The sequence below is a fragment of the Drosophila takahashii genome, chromosome 3R (genome assembly GCF_030179915.1).
Source record: "Drosophila takahashii strain IR98-3 E-12201 chromosome 3R, DtakHiC1v2, whole genome shotgun sequence".
NCBI lineage: Eukaryota > Metazoa > Arthropoda > Insecta > Diptera > Drosophilidae > Drosophila > Drosophila takahashii.
In genome coordinates this window covers 23657294-23677486 of record NC_091681.1, presented here as the reverse complement: position 1 = coordinate 23677486, position 20193 = coordinate 23657294, and the positions used below count along the sequence as shown (strand labels likewise).

General features: G+C 40.9%; 3 protein-coding genes across 4 annotated transcripts in view; all 3 read right to left on the bottom strand.

Moving 5' to 3' along the window:
• Positions 1-1460: 1460 nt before the first annotated feature.
• LOC108059807 (venom allergen 5) lies at positions 1461-7304 on the bottom strand. 2 transcript variants are annotated; one of them, XM_070216995.1, is made up of 5 exons: positions 6916-7304; positions 3632-3832; positions 2792-3050; positions 2265-2417; positions 1818-2110 (listed from the first exon to the last, which is right to left on the bottom strand). In XM_070216995.1, the coding sequence occupies exons 1-5, from the start codon at positions 6998-7000 to the stop codon at positions 1912-1914; spliced, it is 897 nt and encodes a 298-aa protein (XP_070073096.1). In that variant the 5' UTR covers positions 7001-7304; the 3' UTR covers positions 1818-1911. The 2 variants fall into 2 exon arrangements, with proteins under 2 accessions (XP_017000727.2, XP_070073096.1); XM_017145238.3 differs by having other exon boundaries at positions 1461-2417.
• A 5452-nt stretch (positions 7305-12756) lies between these two features.
• LOC108059815 (uncharacterized) lies at positions 12757-13743 on the bottom strand. The gene has a single exon (XM_017145248.3). The coding sequence runs from the start codon at positions 13593-13595 to the stop codon at positions 12867-12869; it is 729 nt and encodes a 242-aa protein (XP_017000737.2). The 5' UTR covers positions 13596-13743; the 3' UTR covers positions 12757-12866.
• A 2609-nt stretch (positions 13744-16352) lies between these two features.
• The window catches only part of Ace (Acetylcholine esterase), a 37550-nt gene continuing 33709 nt past the window's right edge, over positions 16353-20193 (bottom strand). The window contains exon 10 of the mRNA XM_070216516.1: positions 16353-16475. Coding sequence (XP_070072617.1) covers positions 16402-16475 — 74 coding nt within the window. The 3' untranslated portion in view covers positions 16353-16401. The remainder of the gene's footprint in view (positions 16476-20193) is intronic.

The window sequence follows — 20193 nt, the reverse complement described above, 5'->3', positions numbered from 1 at the left end:
AGTGAAAATCACAGTAGTCTTTTCAAAATGAAAGTTACAAATATAAGTTTTTTACTATCCCTAATATTTTAGCTTTATTTCGTTAGGCTTGAAATTCGTTTTAATTTCTTAAAAATTTAGCACGATTTATGTACATTTATAATCTCCATTATTTTTTTTTTTTTTTTTTGGGGTTTAAGTTACCGCGTCACCCGTAAGTGATGCGGAGTTATTTGGCCGCCCTGGTGTTCCAGGAAAACGCCAAGGAAAAATTTGTTTGTATGTGTTTCAAATTCACTTAACCTAAAAGTGAATCCACACCACGAGGTCCCTTGCCCTACCCGGCGCGAATTGTGCGTGTTCCTTCAAGGGCCTGTGAATGTGGACTGGTCTCCATTATTTTCTTAGTAAATTCACAAAATAACGCTCCGTGTGTTCTACACCCATATAAATAAAGCATATTGCGACATAGGACATAAACATAACTGCAAGTTCAACCCTTTGGCATATGTGTACATTTTACGACTGTCATAGGGGCGGCCCCACAAACAATTGACAGCCATATTTGCCTATCTTAATTCCTTGTCACAAACGGAATTGGCACTTTGGGTATGAGTATGAGTATGTGCCGGAGTGTTACTATGGGGACAGCTAACTGGCTGATAAAGGGAACAATTAAAATCGGAAATAAAGCCACCGCATGCGGCGAAAATCGCCACTTTGATTCAGGTTATCGCCAAAGAACTTTTTCGGCAGGAAGAGGAAGCCAAATGGACTGTTATCTGGGGGAAACTTTCTGCTGTGCTGTGCAGGCGACCAAAAGTGGGTGGCGAGAGACACCTGGACGACCTTGAGCAGGTGCAAGGTTCCCAAAATGCTGCGCAGCACACACACACATACAACATTCTCACGCCCGAAATTGCAACCTAAATTGGCCAAAAATCCTTGAACTCAATACATTAGCCATTTCAGCTCATTAGCCCATTGTTGCTTTGCTCTTTTGATATCCGGCTTTAATTGTAAGTTGGCGTTGTTGCATTTAAGGCATTAGCCGAAGGGGCCAACTATTTCCCCTTCGTTTTCCTGAAATTTCAAATTCAATCTCTCTTCAATTCAGCGGAGTAAGGTTTTAAAATTCGCAACGCATGCGCTCTCTTAAGTTTTGCTCTTAACCGATTTGTACTTAAAGACAAGTTCTCTTTAAATCAGGTTTTACATCAGTAAGGTTTTTTTCACACTCAGTTTAACTAGAATTCAAACAGCTTTTGACATGTATTAATTTTTGAACCGTTAAGAATTCTCTTTACCTAGAATCCTTAAAAAGTATTATAATACTATGGTACATGTGTATTACAATAAAATATATAGACTGATTCATATCATTATTATAGAAATATAATAGGATATGATATCACCTCGAAATCAAACACACCTTTTAATTACAAATCAATATTCTTGTTTTATTGAACACAATACTACAACTAGCTGATCGATGTTGAATGCCGATTGGTTGGTTTAACAGGATGACAGTTTTGGGTGGGTGGCAAACATTTGATACAAATATTCGTCTGAGGCATGAACCGTCCGCCGCCTTCCAAGGAAGTGAAACTACTATAACTCATATGGCAATTGTTGGGGTATTTAAATAAGATTCGCTAGGGCTCCAAGGCGATGGACAGGAGGGGTTAGATGATGATGATGGATCCTGGTTGGTGGTTGGCTAATGGCACTACACAGTAGCTATTAATGGCCTAATACATTGAGCGGCATTTTGGACTGGCAAATGGATGGGCGAGGGTTCCTAACCGCGCCAGGTGAGTAGGCTCCATCCACGACTTGGCTTCTTTGTGCTCGAGGGTTCCGGCTGCTGCTGTTCTTTTTGCTGCTGCTGATCCTGGTCCACCTGCTGATCCTGCCGCTGCTGATTCTGCTCTATATAGGTGCGTAGTATGGTATGCTTGTGTACGGACTTCTCGAACTCGGCCGTACTTGGCCGATACGCCTCGAACTTGTGCTGATAGCGGCCGGCTGCCGACTGCGATGGCTCCGTTGTGTAGGCGTGGCTGCCGCCCCTCGAGGCGCTGCCGAACGAACTGCCGCCGGACGGCGATGGTGGTGATTGTACCGCTGCCTGTGGGTTGAACGGGGAGGGATTGTAGGAGGGTTGGACTGGGGTCTTGGGCCTGGTTGGGTTGTTATAGCTGAACTGGCTCTTGTTAATGTTGTTAGTCGGCGGATTGTTATTGGCGGTTTGACTGGGGCTGCTCTTGTAGCCGTACTCATACGATTCAATTGTGTTCGCTCCGTAAACACTGTTGGCTGCCGGCGCAGATCCTGGAGCGGCGCAGAGTCCTTGGTAGCGGGACGAGGGCTTCATGCCGTACGTCGAGCAGGAGGGCTTGCCCACCTCATAGGGATTGTAGCCGACCACGTTGCCACTGCAAAGGGAAAATAGGAACAGATCGTTAGAATTGTATTACATGAGACTTAAATTAATTCATAATTCTTGTGAGAAAATAGAAAAAGCCGACTCAAAAGCTAAAAATATATACAAAAGTCTATAGACCTTTTTAACAACAATCAAAAACAGATGTTTTAAGAGCTTTAGAAAATTTGTTTGTGGTTTTATTGTTAAAATTCTATAAACGGAAACGAATTTTATGATATCTAGATTGAATAAATTTATTTCATTGTGGGAAGTTTGCATTTGTATCATAACAAAACGGGGTTTTGAGACCATTTATAAATTTTTAATATTATTTAATAAATGCAAATTTAATGGTGTTTGCTATCCAATATCTATACAACTTACCCAGGTCCATAGTTGCAGACGTACAGCTTGTTGTATTTGCTGGCATCCTTGTACTCCGCGTATCCGCAGCCCACCAAGCTGGTCTCGCCCCAAACAAGTTGGGAATAGTGTCCAGTCTTGGGCGACCAGGCATCCCCGAAGGAGTACTTCTGCACCTCGTTGAACCAACTTTGGATGCGCGAGGGGAAGTCACCGTCATCGGCGTCCAGAGGCGCCGTACTCCAGATGATGGCCAGATTCTGGCCCATCGTGAAGCGATCTGTTAATGGGTGGAGTGAATATATTAGCATTGCTTTTCTATTATATTTTTAAACAGAATTTTTGGGGAATGCAGGTGCTGAGCATGCAAGGTTAGTCTTAGTGTTTTAGAAGCTCTTCGTGCAGGCAGAAAATGGGAAATATGATGGATCTTAAAAACTAGACGCATTGAGATGGCCATTAAAACATTTTAAAATATTTTGGTTGATTTCTTTATGAGCAAGATTTATTTCCAAATCCTAGTGATTAGTCACTAATTAAATCCAAATGAATCACTATATAAGGAAAAACCTCCCAAAAGGTATTCCCAAGTGATTAATTGAAGAAATTCGTTTAAATGGCAGTGAAAGGTGCCGTAAAAGTTGACGAATATAAATTAGACTTTCGGGCTTATACATTCGCTATAAATAACGATGTATTAATGTATATTGACAATCCCAATGAGCGTTACCGTATCAAAAATATCTCAAACCGAAAGATAAGCGCCACATGCTTTGCGCTTATCGGTTCCAACTCCTGGATTTTAGGATAGGAATGGATGGAATAGGAAGTACTGAGGATCTATAGAATCGGATGACTTACTTATCGTGCGGTGTGGATCGTGACGGAACTGACAGTTGTCGGCCCACTTTTGGGCCCGGGCAGCCAGCTCGTCATCCCAGACGATCTCTCGCATATTCTCGGCACCCGGCTGACCCGGATAGCGTCCGGTGGCCACCAGCTGCCGGAGGCGATTGTGCTCCTGCAAGATGATTGATCTCTCTTCCGTCGTGATGCCCGATGCTGAAATGATTAGGTCGAGATTTGCATAAATTAAAAGAGAGTCGCAGAAAAGAAGTATTATGAGAATTATGAGGGGAACATGCATGAAAGACACGCAGCTGGAGAATGTTATCATTTCTATTTTTGTTTGCATTAAAATGCTTGATTTTTCGGTGTTTCTCCCTTGACATGGAGATGAAGCTCCAACAACTCTCGACGGCCAGTGGCCACCCAAGAGAGCCGGTTTCTATCGAGCTAATATTTGTCGAAATCTCCGACGCTTCGGCTCTGCCTCGCAGAAATCCCAAGTGGGGTCGGCCAATTTATATTAGCCTTTGTTTTACATATATTTTAATTATTTGCCCACGCCGACATAATATTCGACACTTACGTGTGCTCCAAATTGCCGGCGATTAGGGTTTTATGTAACCAGCCGGTTTGGATCACAAGACATCTGTGTCACTTTCCTTAAAGCGTTTTCGGCTCCCCCCAATCTGAGTCCCAATCCCAATCCAACCGGTTCTGCGATAAAGTTTGCCCATTATAATAGAACACAGAACGAAACGAAGGGGAATAAAAAATCAAATGCAAAATGCGAGCGGCGCGTGCTGCTCAAAGGCGTCAATTAAAAGTCGCAGAGATAGTCATTAGCCGAATTTGATTTCATTTGATTTTATGCCAAAGTCATGGTCCTACGCCTGACTCACGTAGAGGTTGCTCTGAAGTGTGTCAGCCAATCAGGCACGAAAAGTGGACCCAGTTTAAGCCGAATTGCCGCAGGGTGTTAATTACCCCGGAGATCGGGCTGAAATAAGGCTCAAAAAAAGGGGGCTGAGACGGAAGTGGATCCTTGGGGAGTGCCCCCATTTCATTTAAATAATTACGCGCGCTTAATAATTTTTAATAATTATAATAATGGAGCAGGCGATGGGCGCTGATTGCCCGGCGCGACGTGATAGCATTTAAGCCAGGCTGCCAACTTGACCATGGCTTTTGCCGGCCGGTCAAGTGCCGGGACGTGTCTGTCGGAATCAGATTTAAAGTCAGACAACTTGACGCGCCCCAAAGTTGATCGGCGCTGGGTAAATAAATTGGCAGCTTCGCCGATCGCACAAATAAATGGGTCTAGATGTCAATACTCACAAGCTTTAAGGGGCCAAACAAAAGCTCAAGCCGAGAATGCTAAACACGGCGTTAGCCTCGACTTAATCTTAATATGCTGCTCAAGGCTGCGACTAAAAATAGCCCATGAGCGGTCGATCGATCAGAATCGAAGAGCCAGAAATCAAAATTCAAAAGCCCAGACGAAGAGAAGCTGTCAAATTATGCTACATTTGTATCAATGCGAAAACCGGTAGGCGAAAGCCAAAAACCAGAGCCCAGAGCTGTGTGCTTAAGTCGACAGTGGGGACATCAATCATCCCACGGAGCCTCGTATTTTGTATTTCACTGGGATTTCGTATCGATGCTGCGGTTGCACTTCAGCGGGCGCTATGCTATGCAAATTTGTGAACTACCTTCGCTGACAAATTGCACATAAAGCTGTCGATCAGTTTCCGCTTACGGACGAAACAAACCGCTGAGATAATGTTGACAACGAAACGTCAACAGCTCGCAGTCATTTCTGTTCGTCGGTCGCCGAAACGAAACGAAAGACTCAGGCAGCGAACTCGTTCGCACAGCTCAGCCAAATGCCGACAATATGTTAACAAGTGCTTAACTGCACTGCGCATCTTGGCCAGGCGTTGACTTCACCTTGAACGCAATACAAAAAAAAAGAGGCCCAAAGGAAGGGGGCTAAAAAGGCAAGGAGACTGAAAAATAACCGACGCATTTAGCGCGAGTTAATTTTCATAGTTATGCTTTATGTTTCGTTTCATTTTCATTTATCATTTACTGATTATCACTACAACTAGCCTTGTGCCCCAACATATTTAATTACATTATTAGCACGGCGGCCTTTTGATTGATGCCGCAGCAAAACGCTTCGGCTTAACAGCCATGATACCAAGTGATATCAGTGACAAGCGATTACGGTCCCCGAGAGGAACCACCGCCATTCAGGCGATAATTCAGCCGATATCGAAGACAAGGCATAAAAGCAACCATCAATCAGCAACGCACACGCGCACTATAAAAATCTTTTTGTTTTCATTTCGCCTTTTTTATGGTAGATTGGGAATTTCTTGGGTGTTCAAGCGCCGCGTGTGCAGAACAAAGAACACTAAAACGAGCTATTTTTATTCGCATTTCTATCCAAAACTCATAAGCGTGGCGAGATCAGCTCAATGACCCATTAAAAAGCGGGTGATTTGTATAATTTTGGAAGCGCATTTGTGACGCCTGGTAACTTAATTTGTTTACAAAACTCAACTCGACTTGGTGAGGGCAATTAAAATGCCAAAGTCGGTTCAATGAGCTCCTTTTGCACGTCCGATTATTAGACGCCACTAATCGCTTTCAAGGGTTTCTACGAGGCTCCTGCTCTGATCTCATTCGATTTGAAGGGGATTTGCGCCGAGTTGAGTGGCCTTTCGAATGGATGAGCCGCTGACAGTTGACAGGTCAGCCACCTAAAATACTTTTAATTCATTTGGGCACTGGCAAATATTATATAAATTTAATAAACCCGATATTTGAACCGGTTTCCATCCCGATGCTTAAGTAATATGCCGACCGTGTTTCTGTTGCTTTTCTAAACTATTTATTATGCAATATATACACTGTTTAAAACTGGAAAATGAAGAAAGGTGACTCGCTTGTTCGAATTCGTATCTATTTTTGGTTAGACCTGCCAAACTGGCCAATTAGTATGAATTTACATAGTGCCCAAGTGGCATCACAAAGTTCTCAAGCGCCCCTCGTTGAAAAAAAGCGAGCGCAGATTAAACAGAATATTTTTTACGGGCAAATATTTGCACTTCACCGTATTCATTCACACAATAAATGGCTGAAACGTGTAGTCGAAGTGAACTAGAAAAAAAAACACTCAATAACTATGCTAGACATGCCCTGAAATTCTATTTTCTACAGATACACCCAAAATCCCTGAGCTGCATATGGAATTTTTTGGGACCTTGGCGTGGATGAGTCGAAAAACTTACCAATTATCTTTCCATTGCAGGCGAATGCCACTCCGCAGGAGATGATCATGATGGTGGTTAGTAATAGAGCACTTGGCTGCATCATTTTGGTTATGTAATTTGGGGTTTTAACAACACGTTGATTTGTATTTTTTTTAAATATTTAGACACTTGTTAATTTTCTCAAATATAACCTTTTCATAAATGACAGTGTTATATTTGGTATTCCATACACTTTAGCTTTGAAATTTTGCTAGAAATTTTTGTATCACAATTTGGAACGGTGGGCGGTGGGTGTAGGGTGTGGTAAAAAGAAGCCGCCGTTTGCCAGAAACCGAAAAAAAGAGCGCCACGAAAAAAAGCCGACGACTCCAACTCCACTCTCGTGTACGTGTAGCTAGACTTGAAGGCGTCGCCTGTTTGGTTAACCGCTCGGCGGCGCCAACGTTTTTATACCGCCGATCAGCGGCAGCGGCGACGACGGCGGCGGCAGCGGTAAAATCAGCAGCAGCGGCAGCGGCAACAGGTAAAGAAGCTACCTGATCCCATCGCCAGAAAGGTGAGCAAAGCAAGAGAGCGACGCAAAAAGCGCCGCGCAGTCGCAGTTTAACAGCAACTTGTTGCTGGTGTACCGACTACCAGCAACTTGTTGCTGCTGCCGATGCTACTACGACGTTTTGTGTTCTTTAACCGGCGTAATTGAAGATTGAACTTTATATTAATCATCCGGCTGGTTCGGCAACAATCACTCGCCTTCGCTGGGGGCGTGGCAGCCGGGCCGGGTCGCTGGGAAAACTGCGGAACCTGCGAAAACGGCGAAATCGGCGAGCAGGTGCCCTGCGGGCTTTCAGTCGAAGCTTCGATCATTTCGCGTATCATTAAAAACCAATAAAAACACCCAATTAAATGCACAGTCGCGGCGCACAAGAACAAATGCCACTTGATCCTTTCACCATCAGCATCGCTAGTGGGGCATTCGCATATGCATCTGTATCTGTGCCTGTAGGTGTAGCTGTACCTGCCCATTGAACTGGCCCTGTTCGCTTTTGCTCGGCGCATTTCCGCTTCGCGCTGGCTTCTTGCCAAAATAATTACGCGTACAAAGCCATTAACAAGTACAAACGATTGCGCCGGCCCAGCATCGCGGGCAGAGCCTTCTTTTAGCCCGGCAGAGGTTTACAGATGCACTGGGAGAAAACTCCATAGCCTCCCCTTATTTAATTCTGTATACTATGTGTTTTGCAGGAGTTCAAAATATTACTTTTTGAAAATTGACTAAAAATTTGAATTTTTTTTATATATTTTTGTGAGAGATGGTCTTATATTATTCTAATATTTCAAGAATAAATTTATAATCTTTTATTTATAAATATTTAAAAATACTAGAAATACACTTGAATTTCAAGTTAATACCATTTTAAAGTTATTTTATTGATTTTCGGAACTCACATTTTGTTATCTTAAAATACTTAATATTTATAAAATATTTTTTAGTGTCTCCACCGCTAACTGGTTCTGTTTATTTCACCTCGTTTTAGTGCCGCCGATGCCGCTGACCATGTTGATGCCACACATGACGTTTTGGGTGAGGGTCCCCAGCTCGGACTTGGACCCGGGCTCCTCTTTCCATTCCCAGATTCGGGCCCAATCCCAGTGGCAGTGGCAGTTGCCAATCCCATGGACCACTAACCAGTGACCAACGAAAAAGCGGCGATCGGCGTTCGGAGGCAAGTGATCAGCGATCGGGCACCGCCAGTGATGTCTCCGCTGCCCCGCTGATTTATTTTATTTCGCGAAAACTACATAAATATTAAAAATTATGCTCTACAGAAATATGAAATAAACATATGCCCGATACATGTTCTTTGATGTTCCTCTTCGCTGAGGCGAATGTCTGCTGCTCCCCAGGTTGTCGATGTTTTTGTTTCGCGGCTAGTTTACATTTCCTACTCGGGTGTGCGATGTGTGATTTTATTTGTGCTGGAACAATACCCATGCAGTTTAAGATTTAAGCAAACATTATTGGCCTTCGATTTTCGATTCTCAATTCTCGTCGGTGTTTGCATTTCAATAAACCTGCGTGAATCTGTCCGATCTGCCTGCGTATGGGATGTACGTACATTCGTGCATGTTAAGCGAGGTAAAAAATTCCCAACACCTCATTTAACTCAATTTAACAGCACTTGGCACCATCCGCCGGTTATCGTTGTTGCCTTTTCTGATTTCTGTGTTTCTGTAGTTGCTCCTCCGATTTGCCTTTGTGTAGTTTTATGACTCAATTTAATGTCTTTCTTGCGTTGCGCGTGTGCTGTCCATTTGGACATCGGCTGCCACCCACTGGACCAACATGTTTCATTTTATTTTATCTCTTCTTCTTTTTCGGCCATTCAAGACATCACAAGTCGGAAGCGGTCCGTACTTTCCGCTGAAATCCTGACGGTTGCATATTAATTTTTATAAAGTCATCGCTTCGCCTTAAGTGACTCAGGCGACCCAGTTGTTTTTAATCGATGCAAGGAAAGTGAATCGTTCACTGATTCACTCCGATGGAGAAATATCACTGGATTACAGTTAGTAATTTCTTCTTGGAAATGTTTGTATTCATTATGTTTTTGCACCATAATATTAGCTTTATAAACTCTACAAATAAAAATTTCTTCAGGGATTCACAAAAACCAATAATTGATCTCTTCCTATAAAAACAGCAAAGCTAAAATTACATAAAATAACCGAAATTAATTTGAAAATTCAACAAATTAGAGGTTAATATCCCAATTTTATGGAGCTGTGGGAGATAATTGGGAGTGCCGAAAACAATTTAAATTAAGATAACGTTTATAGCACACGCTTATATTCTACGATCCGAAAATAGACAATTTAATGGCTTGAAAAAACGAGTTTCTCTTTGGATCCCTCGCATGCCAAGAATATACATATATGTTATTTCTATATTTTATACTTCTAGATAAAGAAAGTAAAACAAGACACCGGCGAAGGCTGAATAAATTGGCGGCTAAATTTAGCTAATGAATATGCAATACCAATTGCCCGCAATCGGTTAGAAAGTCAGAATGCCAGGCCGTCAATAAGGTCATCAGCCATGTCATCGCGAACACGGCTTTTCCATTTGGTGATATAACGATCGGAGGTTGCTGATAATTTCTCTAATCAGTCACTTGTTTATCGCGGCGATCGCCTTGCGGAACCACTCGTCTCGCAGTTTGCGAATATGATTGCCAATTGACATTTGCTCATAACTACACACAGATTCACACTTTCCGCCCCTGAAGCTGTCATTGGGTCCGATATCGTTATTATTATTATTATCGCTGTTGTTAATGCGCCACTTGGCAATGCAGGTGTCAAGTGTCATCGGCGCATCCTTGTTTTTGTGGAGGTGCTAGCGCTTCCGCTGCCATAAATCTTCCCCAACTTGACTGATGATCAACATTTGCTTAGGCAAAATAAATAATAAATAAGGAATACATTTGGGGCGCGTCCGGAGGCAGAGATAAATGAGGGTTCAGATCCGCAGATCTGGTTGATAAGTCGAACAAACCATTTTATTAAGGCATCCTAACCCAACCACCACCCCTCTTTGATATCAATTTCGCCATGTGTGACAAAACATTTCCATAACACTTTATTTTTTTGTTTTTTTTTTTTCAACCGACGGGGACAACGACTATTATTAAAATATAATTAATTGCAATTGAAAGCTGGCTGCCAGCCAGTCTGGTTGACAGGCGCATAATTAAAATGTCATTCTGGTTGCGTTCACAATGAAGTTGTGAACGGCGAGAGCTCCATTAACAAATTGCGGAATTGGAAACGAAATCAAAATCAAAATCGGTATCTGAATCTGAATGATAATGGTAATGGGAGCTCCTCCGTCGTTTTGTTTTTTTTGCCAAACAGGGAAAATAAGTCAATAAGCCAAGAGCAACACGTGTTTGAATGAATGAATGGCCGCCGTCGTAAAACTATAAACAATTTTCATTAGAGAAACGTTTTTATTCTTATGCTAAATCGATTCATATGCTGATCAATCTGCGCTTGTGGTTCTTTCTTATTTAATTTTATTTCATTTTATTTTTTTGAACTTGTGCCGGCACAGAAATTGACGAGGGTTCCGAAGGGGTAGGGTGAGCCAGGGAACTCGGGAACTGGGATATATGCGCACACACCTTCATTAATTCGCTTTGGTAGCCAACGTTTTTTCATTAAAAAGCCGTCAGCGTACAATAAATTTTGACCATTTTTTGTGATCTGGTGATTTTTTTTCACTTTGCGCCTGCTGAGCCGATTTCGACCCGGCTCTTTATAGGCTTCATTATGGCCCCGATCGCTGTATGTATTTATTTTGCGCAGCCAGGCGACAGAACATAATTTTAACGCTCTTTATCGCGCCGCTCCGCTGCGCATGCGCACGATTCGACACTCGATGGGAATATTGATTTATGCTTCGATTTCTTCTTCATTTGCCATCGCGGAATGGAAATCTCACAGATTCGCATTCGAATTCGCATTCGAACTTGGTGGCTAACTATATCAGCGCATTTGATCTCTCGCCTCTGCTGCTTTTGACATTCGATGAATTCATAAGAGCGACACGACAACTTAATCAAAGCTAAGCACCGATCATAATTTATCAATTTCTGTCAGCCGGAAAAAAACAAAACAACCCGAAAGACAGGAGAATACAATACTCAAATTAACAAAACTATTATTACTGGTTGACTAACGGTGCCACGATGGAACCATTGGTGGTCCGCCGATCTTAACAAGCCCGGAATACACATATAAATATATAGATTTATACATCTCTGATTGGACACCCGACTTATGAGCCGCCACTCGCTCGCCTTGAGAGCTGCTTGCTGCTTTTTGGCTGCCACTGTACGTTCCATTTAATGGCATCATAATAGAACATACTTAAGCCAAAACGTATCTATTATCTGGGGATCGTCTGCCCGCTGGCTCATTAAAGGTCAAAGCGCGGAAGTTCAGCGAAACCCGAACGGGATCGCGATGAATAGATACGCCATCAGATATAATCCAAATGTGAGGGGAGCTTGTAGCCAAATAACACTGTGGGAAAATCTTGTTGCTAGGTCGAGTCTGACACTCAAGATTTTAAACTGATTATAAATATTTAATGGTTTTGCAAAACTTTTTCAGAAAAAATTTAAAGACATACATAGGTATCTTACACTAGTACTCACAAATTGGGAAAATTACTGACTATAACCATTTTATGCATTCTCGAAACTATTAATTTAATTTTAATTTTTCCCAGTGATTGCAAATAGTTTTACGGCAGAGTAGGGGAAGTACGGAAGTCTTGCGATGTTTACACCAATGATTTGAAAGGTTTAATCTGATTAGATTTAACCTGTTCGGAAAACTTATTAGAGTGACAAAAAATTCTAGAGAACGTCTAACATTTTTAATCCCTCATTAAGTGTATAAACATGTTTAATAAACTTGTCATAACTAATAAGAGGATTACCAAACCCTAAACGTCACTATAGTTCTCAAGTGTTCTAAAGTACGTCATTGATAAACTCGTTTTCAAAGTTTTACAGAAGTTTCAACGTCATAGGCGTTGTTAATTACATCATTAAACAAACTAGAAAATCTTTAACGTCATCTGAGTTCTTAAATACCCCTTTTCCTAGGGTAGGATGAAAAGCAAAAGCGCTAAATTTCATAATTCTTAATTAGCTTGAAAACTGAACTAGAAGTCGTGAGTCGCGAAACTTGTTTGTACAATCCGATCGGTTATGCTGGAATGACAAATTATGTATGCATAATCAGCCTGCCAGACAAAGTTGTAGTTTCACAGAGAGATTCACACAATTAACGAACAGATTTATATATTTTTCTTTCAAACGAGACCAGGGAGTACACGCGAAGGCAGGGTCCCATGCATATGCATGAGGTGCCGCTGATTGGACAGAAAAACAAAATTAGGCAGGTGGATGGATGGTTGTTGTGGTGTTTGAATGTGTTTCTGTTGAGGCCACAGGATCCAGATACCATTGTTCTTTGTGTTCACTGCTTTTCTCTTCGGTTGGCTGCTGTTGAAATCGGCTGATCACATCCACTATAACCAGACCGCCCACCAGGCAGAATCCCACAAGGTATAGGTAAAAGATGGGGCTATTGGGGAAGGAGTATTCGTCCTGGAAACCCACCCTTTGCAGGTCAGCCAAGGTCATTCGCATGGGCAGCCACTTGTTCACCACCTTTCCTCTGAAGACGATGGGCTTTACGGCCCCGAAACGCCTGGAACCGCCCCTGCCCATCTGCTTGTTTCGCACGGCGGACTGATATTGCGACCAAACCGTATAGACATGCCTGCCCGTAAATGTGGTTTCCGGCGCAGAGGAGTTTTGGTGTTGCATCCGCAGCCGGGAGTCGTAGATCTGGCGGGAATTGTGCCGATGGAGCGTCTGATAGGCCTCGCAGATCCGCATGAAGACCTCCGAGTCGCGCGTCTGGCTATTCGCATCTGGATGGTACTTCTTCGACAGCTCGATGAAGGCCCGCTTGATCTCCCGCTCGCTGGAGCCCACGGGCACGTTCAGCACCTGGTAGTGGTTCTCGAGCCGGGGATTCGACATCGGGTGGCTCTGGTACGTGAACCTGGAGCCGTAGCTGGCCAGGAAGCGCACCGGCTGGAGGGTCCTCAACATTCACGTAAATTTTGCAATTCCCAAACCGTTACTCTAAAAATTCTAAATTTCTAAAACTCTTGTTCTCGCATGAAAAAAAAAATAAAGAAAATGTATTCGGTTTGTAATTTATTTGACTGCTCCACAGCTGCCAACCAATCTGATCTGGATGTGTAGTGAGTGTTGAGTGAACTGGAATTTCCCCTGATCGATATCAAGACATTTCATTATATTTACTGCACAATCAATCAAAGGTAAAAATTCATTGAAATAAGTTATTTTAAAATATTATCTTGAGAAACAGGAAACTAACTGTGTTTTCCGCTATTAAATAACAAATCTAAGATATTTTCTGACCGATTAGCGAGTTGAAGATCTTGCAAATTCGGAACCCCAATAACGAAACTGAGTCACCGTGTCAAAATGCCCCATATTTGGCAACGGGGCGACAAACTTTTTTGTCAACAGCCGCGATTGATATAATATCGACCCTGGGCTATATAAGCGACACCATGGCCAATTCTGTAAACAGTCACACAATTGTGGTATGATTTGTGGGCCATTATCTTCTTCTGACCTTCCGGAAGTGCCAACGAACTTGGCAATGAATCTTCCACGCTTGGAGCGACGCGTGTGCTCTGGATTTAGCCAGCTTGATAACCTGACAACTTATGTTACATAGCCGAGCTAAATATTTGGGCAAAATGTGCCGCTTGTGTGGGTGGCGTTATCGAGGCAAGTGGGTCATTTCTCTCGCCACTGGAGACATAAACAATTCCATTGAACTTGGTTTTCGCACACTGCGTCAGCGGTTCGGGTTTTAGATTACGTCGAAGGCGGCTAAAAATATTTGCACAAGACATTACTATAATTGTTTTTGATGGCGCATTATACGCAGCTTGACAATTTCCATCGAATCACAATATTTGCCCAGCGAGTCATTCATTCAGCTACGAATTAGTGTGGCCATAAATGGGCTTATAAATAGAGATGCTGCAGTTTATTACTATGATACACCATTACAAACAGAACAATAAAATATTTAAAATATTGAAAATAAACAGCAATTTAATGTTTTTACTCATTATAGTTCTTTGTGTGCCAAAATTAGTGGTAATAAATAATTGTTTAATAATAAAAAAATAAGCTGTCAGTCTTTTTTTGAATTTTTATCCCCATTATTCGTAAGTCCCCTCAAAAATTTCTTTATAAAATTGTTGAGACTGGAAAAATAAAAATGGTTATTTTTTAAACTTGGATTTAAGTTTCAAAAATATAACAATGTGAAAATACAAATTTCTATATATCATTGTTTTAGGGTTAAAGCTATTGGCTTTTGTTCTTTTATTTTAAAGCATTTTGATTTCTGAGTGTAGTTCCCCGCCCGTTGGATAGTTCCAATCTCCGTCCCGACATCATTTGTAGACAGCATATGTTGGCCGGGAATGGAACCCCACCTGCTAATTGGTTTCAGTTGGACGGCTCGCAGACCGAAACCTTCTTCGAGTCCCAGGAACAGTGACCTCGAGGCGGCGAGATCCCAAAACAAATCGTGAAAAGCTGTGAACATTTAATTGGAATTGATTAAGCCGCCGGGCCGGTTGTGGATGGGCAGGTCATTAGTGATTGGCGACTTTAAATGGTCTCAGGTCGCCGGAATCCCCTTCTATTTATACTAGATCAAAGGGCTGAACCACCATTATAATCGCTTGTGCGTCACTGTGCAGCTGGGTTGGGAGTCTTCGTTTTTTATTTCCTTTTTTTGGCAGCATCATTTGGCCACAGCCCATATATGTTAATTGACACTAACAATTTGTTTCACCAAGACGGGCCATCTAGCCACGTTTCCGTCGAAATTACCATAGCAAAACGCAGTTGCCGGCGAAAGCCCCGTCCAGGCCGCCAAATGCAAAACGATAATTGGAAACAGGTTCTGTTTCTATTGAAGAATTAGCTGGCCCATCCCCACAGAGAACAGAAAACCGAATCGAAGATTTACGACAAGTGGTGACTGGTTGTCTCCGCCGTGCGCTGGCTCATTTATCTGGCCAATATATCTGTATAGCCACCAAAAGATGCCCCTTTCTTCCCGGCTTATTATGACGGGGCCAAGAGTTTTTCATTGGCCTGTCTGATAGTCTGATAGCCAGTTTACGAGGGTTTCTTTTGGGGCTCCATGCTGGGTCAATGGACAGAAACAGAAACGCTGCCAAGAAGTCTGCGCCGGCTATGGCTCATCGACTCGATTCGAGTTGGCTCGACTTCTCAACATGCTTGGTTTATCGAGTCGCAGCACGGCATACGGCGAAATTTAAATTATTCATATGTCAGGTTGAAGGCTGCTGATGCTGCTGCTGCCTTTCGCGTGTAAAAACCTATTTGATCGCAAGATTAACTCCGCTCGGCGATTGTCCGCGGATCAATTAAAACTAAGTAATGGCGTCTGCGAAACCGGCTAGAAACGGAAATACTCAAACTTCGCAAATAGACAGAGTTTGCATCAATCAAGCGGAACAATTTTATTTGTATTTCTTGTGAATAACTTAAGGGGGAAGTACGAGTTTCTAATTGTGAGAGTGTCCAGCACTTGTCCTCCTCAGTCGATATCTTACAGAACTACTCAGTTTTAAACTGCGCTTCGAAGCCTTCCTAAATTCGTTACTCAGATACTCTTTACTTTATAGTCGGTCCTTAGCACATTATTATCACTTGTCCCATTTTTATACTACCTATCCTATCCAGACTTTCAGTTGCTTTCCGTGGAAGTAATATAATAGTGCCCTGATTAACTATAACATTTGGTGAGAGGTACGTAAAGAGACTCCTTTTAGCCGCTAATGAGCCAGGTCTTCAGGTAGACAAAGGTTGCGGTGGCCACGTGGGTTATCTGCTGCGCAAATTCTGCAAGAGAAGATACAGAAACAACATAAACTTTACTAAATACGCCTGGCATAAAGAGACTTAACGACTATGTACTCAAATACTCAAATAAAGTGCCCGCCGACTGCAATGCTAATTTGCATTTACAGAGCTGTCGGCTCTTTTGTGCCAGCGACCGCGTTGGTCGACAAAACCTAATGGCAATGCATCCTCCTCCTTTTTAATACCCTTTCTGGCAGGGTATTCTCTAAATTTGTTGTTTTAAGATTTTTTCAGGTTAAATCTCCTTTAAGCTAGTAGTTAGTAGTTGGAAGTTATCAAAAATATCGTTAAATTTACACATATAGAGTGCGAAAATATAAAATGGGATTTTATTCGTATGCTAACCTAAAAAAGTTTTATTATTGCGAAAATTAGATGTATTATTTAAAGTAAGGTTAAATGCTTGAATAAAGTTAATTAAGCCTTTATTGCATGTTGTACATAAAGCATAATAAAATAAGATTTTGTTATGATATATTCCCAGTAATATATAACTACATTTTACAAAAATGTCAACGGAAAATTATAAAATTTTAACAATAACGAAAAAAAATTTTAAAAAACATTAAAATACGTTACAAATTATTAATTTTCTGTAATTTCCAAAAAGAGCAATGCAAATTCGTTATCCGTTGATAAACCCGAGATAGACTTTCCACAATTCTCGGGTTTAGTCTCGGGCTGAGGCCCCTTCAAGTTTTATTACGGGCGCGAAATGGCGACCGTAAAGCAGCCCTGAACCCTGGGCAAATTGACAAATGTTGGCACGCAAATTAGGTGGACGGGGAAGCACTATGGTGGGCATTTATGGGGCACCTTTCCTTTTAATGTGCCGTGATTAATTTGCATATTTCGGCCTGCACTCGGCTTGCGATGCGGAAGTGGCGGCATAATTGTGGATTTATATGCATCATAAATTAAGTTTTCTGCACTTCGGGTTAGCGGGCAGTAAATATGCGATTTTATTTGGTGTTTATCATTTCAGTTTTTATTGATTTAATGCAAATGCAAAGTGTAAGGCCGTGTAATTAGCGGCCACTAAGTCGGGAGTGATGGAGCTGTTGTCTCCGATGAGAGGCGTTTCCTGAAACTGAAGCTGATGATGACTTACTGAAAATATGGACAGATGTGCAAATGCCGTTGACAAATGATCGACGACCGGGGAGGGAAATAAAAGCGGATTGCTGTTTGTTTAGTACATGATACATGAGTTTTATTTGTATTTTACTTGTATCCATCTTGTATCGATATACAATATATTTCGTAATATAATTTCACTTAAATTTTTGTATTCTTTATGCTGCTTCCATGCGGGCTTCAATTGTTTACACATTACACTTCCTCTTGGTAGTTTCTTACTTTCTCTTGAGTTTCAGTAATCGTAATACATTTAGCATTCAATTGTGTTTTTAATTTGTTCTTTGTTTAGCAGAATTTCTTTCGGTTTCGATTATATGTAGTAGTATGTATATAATATTCAGTAAAATGATCCCTACATTTTGTATGCTCTTGTCATATTTTTCAATCTAGATGTATGTCTGTGTATATATATATATTTATATATAGTTAATATCTTAAAACAGCAATTATGTTTTGCATATGTTATCTGTTGTTTGCGCGAGGTCTGCACCTCTTGAAATGAACTTCCATTTCATTTCGTCTTCCTTGAATTTAAAGTAAGTTCTGCGACAATAATAATTTAAGTTAATCGGTAACAACGTTCCGTTATTGACACACAAACAAACATCGTCATATACATTAAATAGAATTCTGCATTAATTTTCGGTTTGTATTTGCTAACTTTTGCTGAACACTAAAGCGTCGCCATCAAATGATATATTCAAATTTGGAACACAAGATGAGGACTTTTGGAGCTGCCATTGTACTAGCTGTATGAGTATGGGTGTCTGTATCCACTTTTATGAGTCTCGATTTATTAATTTTCGATCTGCTCTTGACTTTTGCTCTTTTGCGTGAACAAAAGTTGTCTTAGTTGTTATTTTTAGCTACCTTTTAACTTTATTTGCATTAGTGATGCCCGACTCGAGTATTTGCTAGCCATTAAGTAGTTTCGTAGCCATTACACATTACTCAAACGGGCACCTGTCTGTGTGTGGGTGTTCTTATGGGGGGTGTGTGTGTGTGGGGGCAACTACAATTTGCAATAAAAGCTAATCCGAGTGTTCTAAGTGAAAACATATACTTTCAAGCGAGTTTTCGAAACGAAAATGGGGAAATTGAACGGAAAATGCTTGGCATGATTAAAAGCTAACAGTTATAATTACAGTTTGCTTCATTTGTTTTTGTTATACTTTTACCTTTGTTTTATTACCACTAACAAGTAAGAACACATATTTAACCACAATTTGTTTTTGTTTTCCGTTCTCTGGCTTGTTTCTGCTTGTATTGTGTTTGCTTGCTGCTTAATTTATACAAATTTCCTACTTAAAAAGTCATAAATCAGAGCCTTACTGCACACCTGCTGCTTTCAAGTGTGTTATTCATAATATATAATTAAACTAAATAAACAATAGGCCATATATTGATATGTATTTGATTTTTATACATAAAAGACTCTGTGTTTAATTCACTAAACCTCTTCTTTGCCTTTTAACTCTAGTTGTGAGAATTGTTGTGATGTCAAATGCATTTCTGTGCCTGGTTTCTTCAGTTTTTATCGTATCGTATATATTTTAACTTCATCAGATTCAGATTTATATTTGTTTTGCTCTTTTTCATGTGAGTGTTTTACTTTGTATTGTATTCTATTGTATAGCAACCAACATATTTATTACATTGTACAGAGAGTTTTGTCTACCACCTAGATTTCGATTTTATTATCAGATGTCGTAGCTGATACAATTTTTAACTTGTTCTTAATACACAATAAACAAAAACTTGAACTATGTTTTCTTCATTTTGGTTTAAGTTTCGCTTTTCTATACAAAACACAAACACAATAACCGTCTAAGGATGCTGCTCGTGTATTTCCAATTCTCACGCTTCGTCCTTCTATGAAGAGTGTTAAGTGTGTGCTTGTGTTTGTGGAAGGGTATGCGTGTGTGCCTGTAGATTTGTGTGTGACCAGCATGCTTTCATTATTATCATAGATTAGAATATGAGTGTTTCCGTTTCCGTTTCGATTCGTTTATATATAAATTCTTTTACAATTGGCAGACTACTACATCAAAAGCACACTGAGATGTGTTCGTGAGAAAGTTGCTGCGTGTGTGTGGTTGTCCTATCGTTTATATATATATATACTCTTTATAAAGATGACCTGGAAGAACCGCAACGAAAGCCATAATCTATAAAAATCATACGAGTAGCGATTAGTGCACGTTCACCAAAAAAGAGACGACGAAGTGTCCATGTCCATGTCCATGTATAAAAATTTAGATCTATAAGCATAACACTTGGAATTTGTCTTTCATTCGTTTGCTCCTTTGCTTCTAAGGCGAAATATTATATTGTCAATTCTTTGGCTTGAGCCGAAAACCATGCAAAATGACAAAAAAATATTCCTAATTTCGGGTGAGACGAAAATAAGAGGGGGAGGGGGTTGGAAATGCATGTCAATGGTAATATCAACGAAGTCGTAGAATGAGTACTTTTCACTTCTCTTTTTTTCGAAGGCAGAAGGCATAATACACGGTAAACTCATGTATTTTTTTCTCTTTGATATCTATTAACTCTA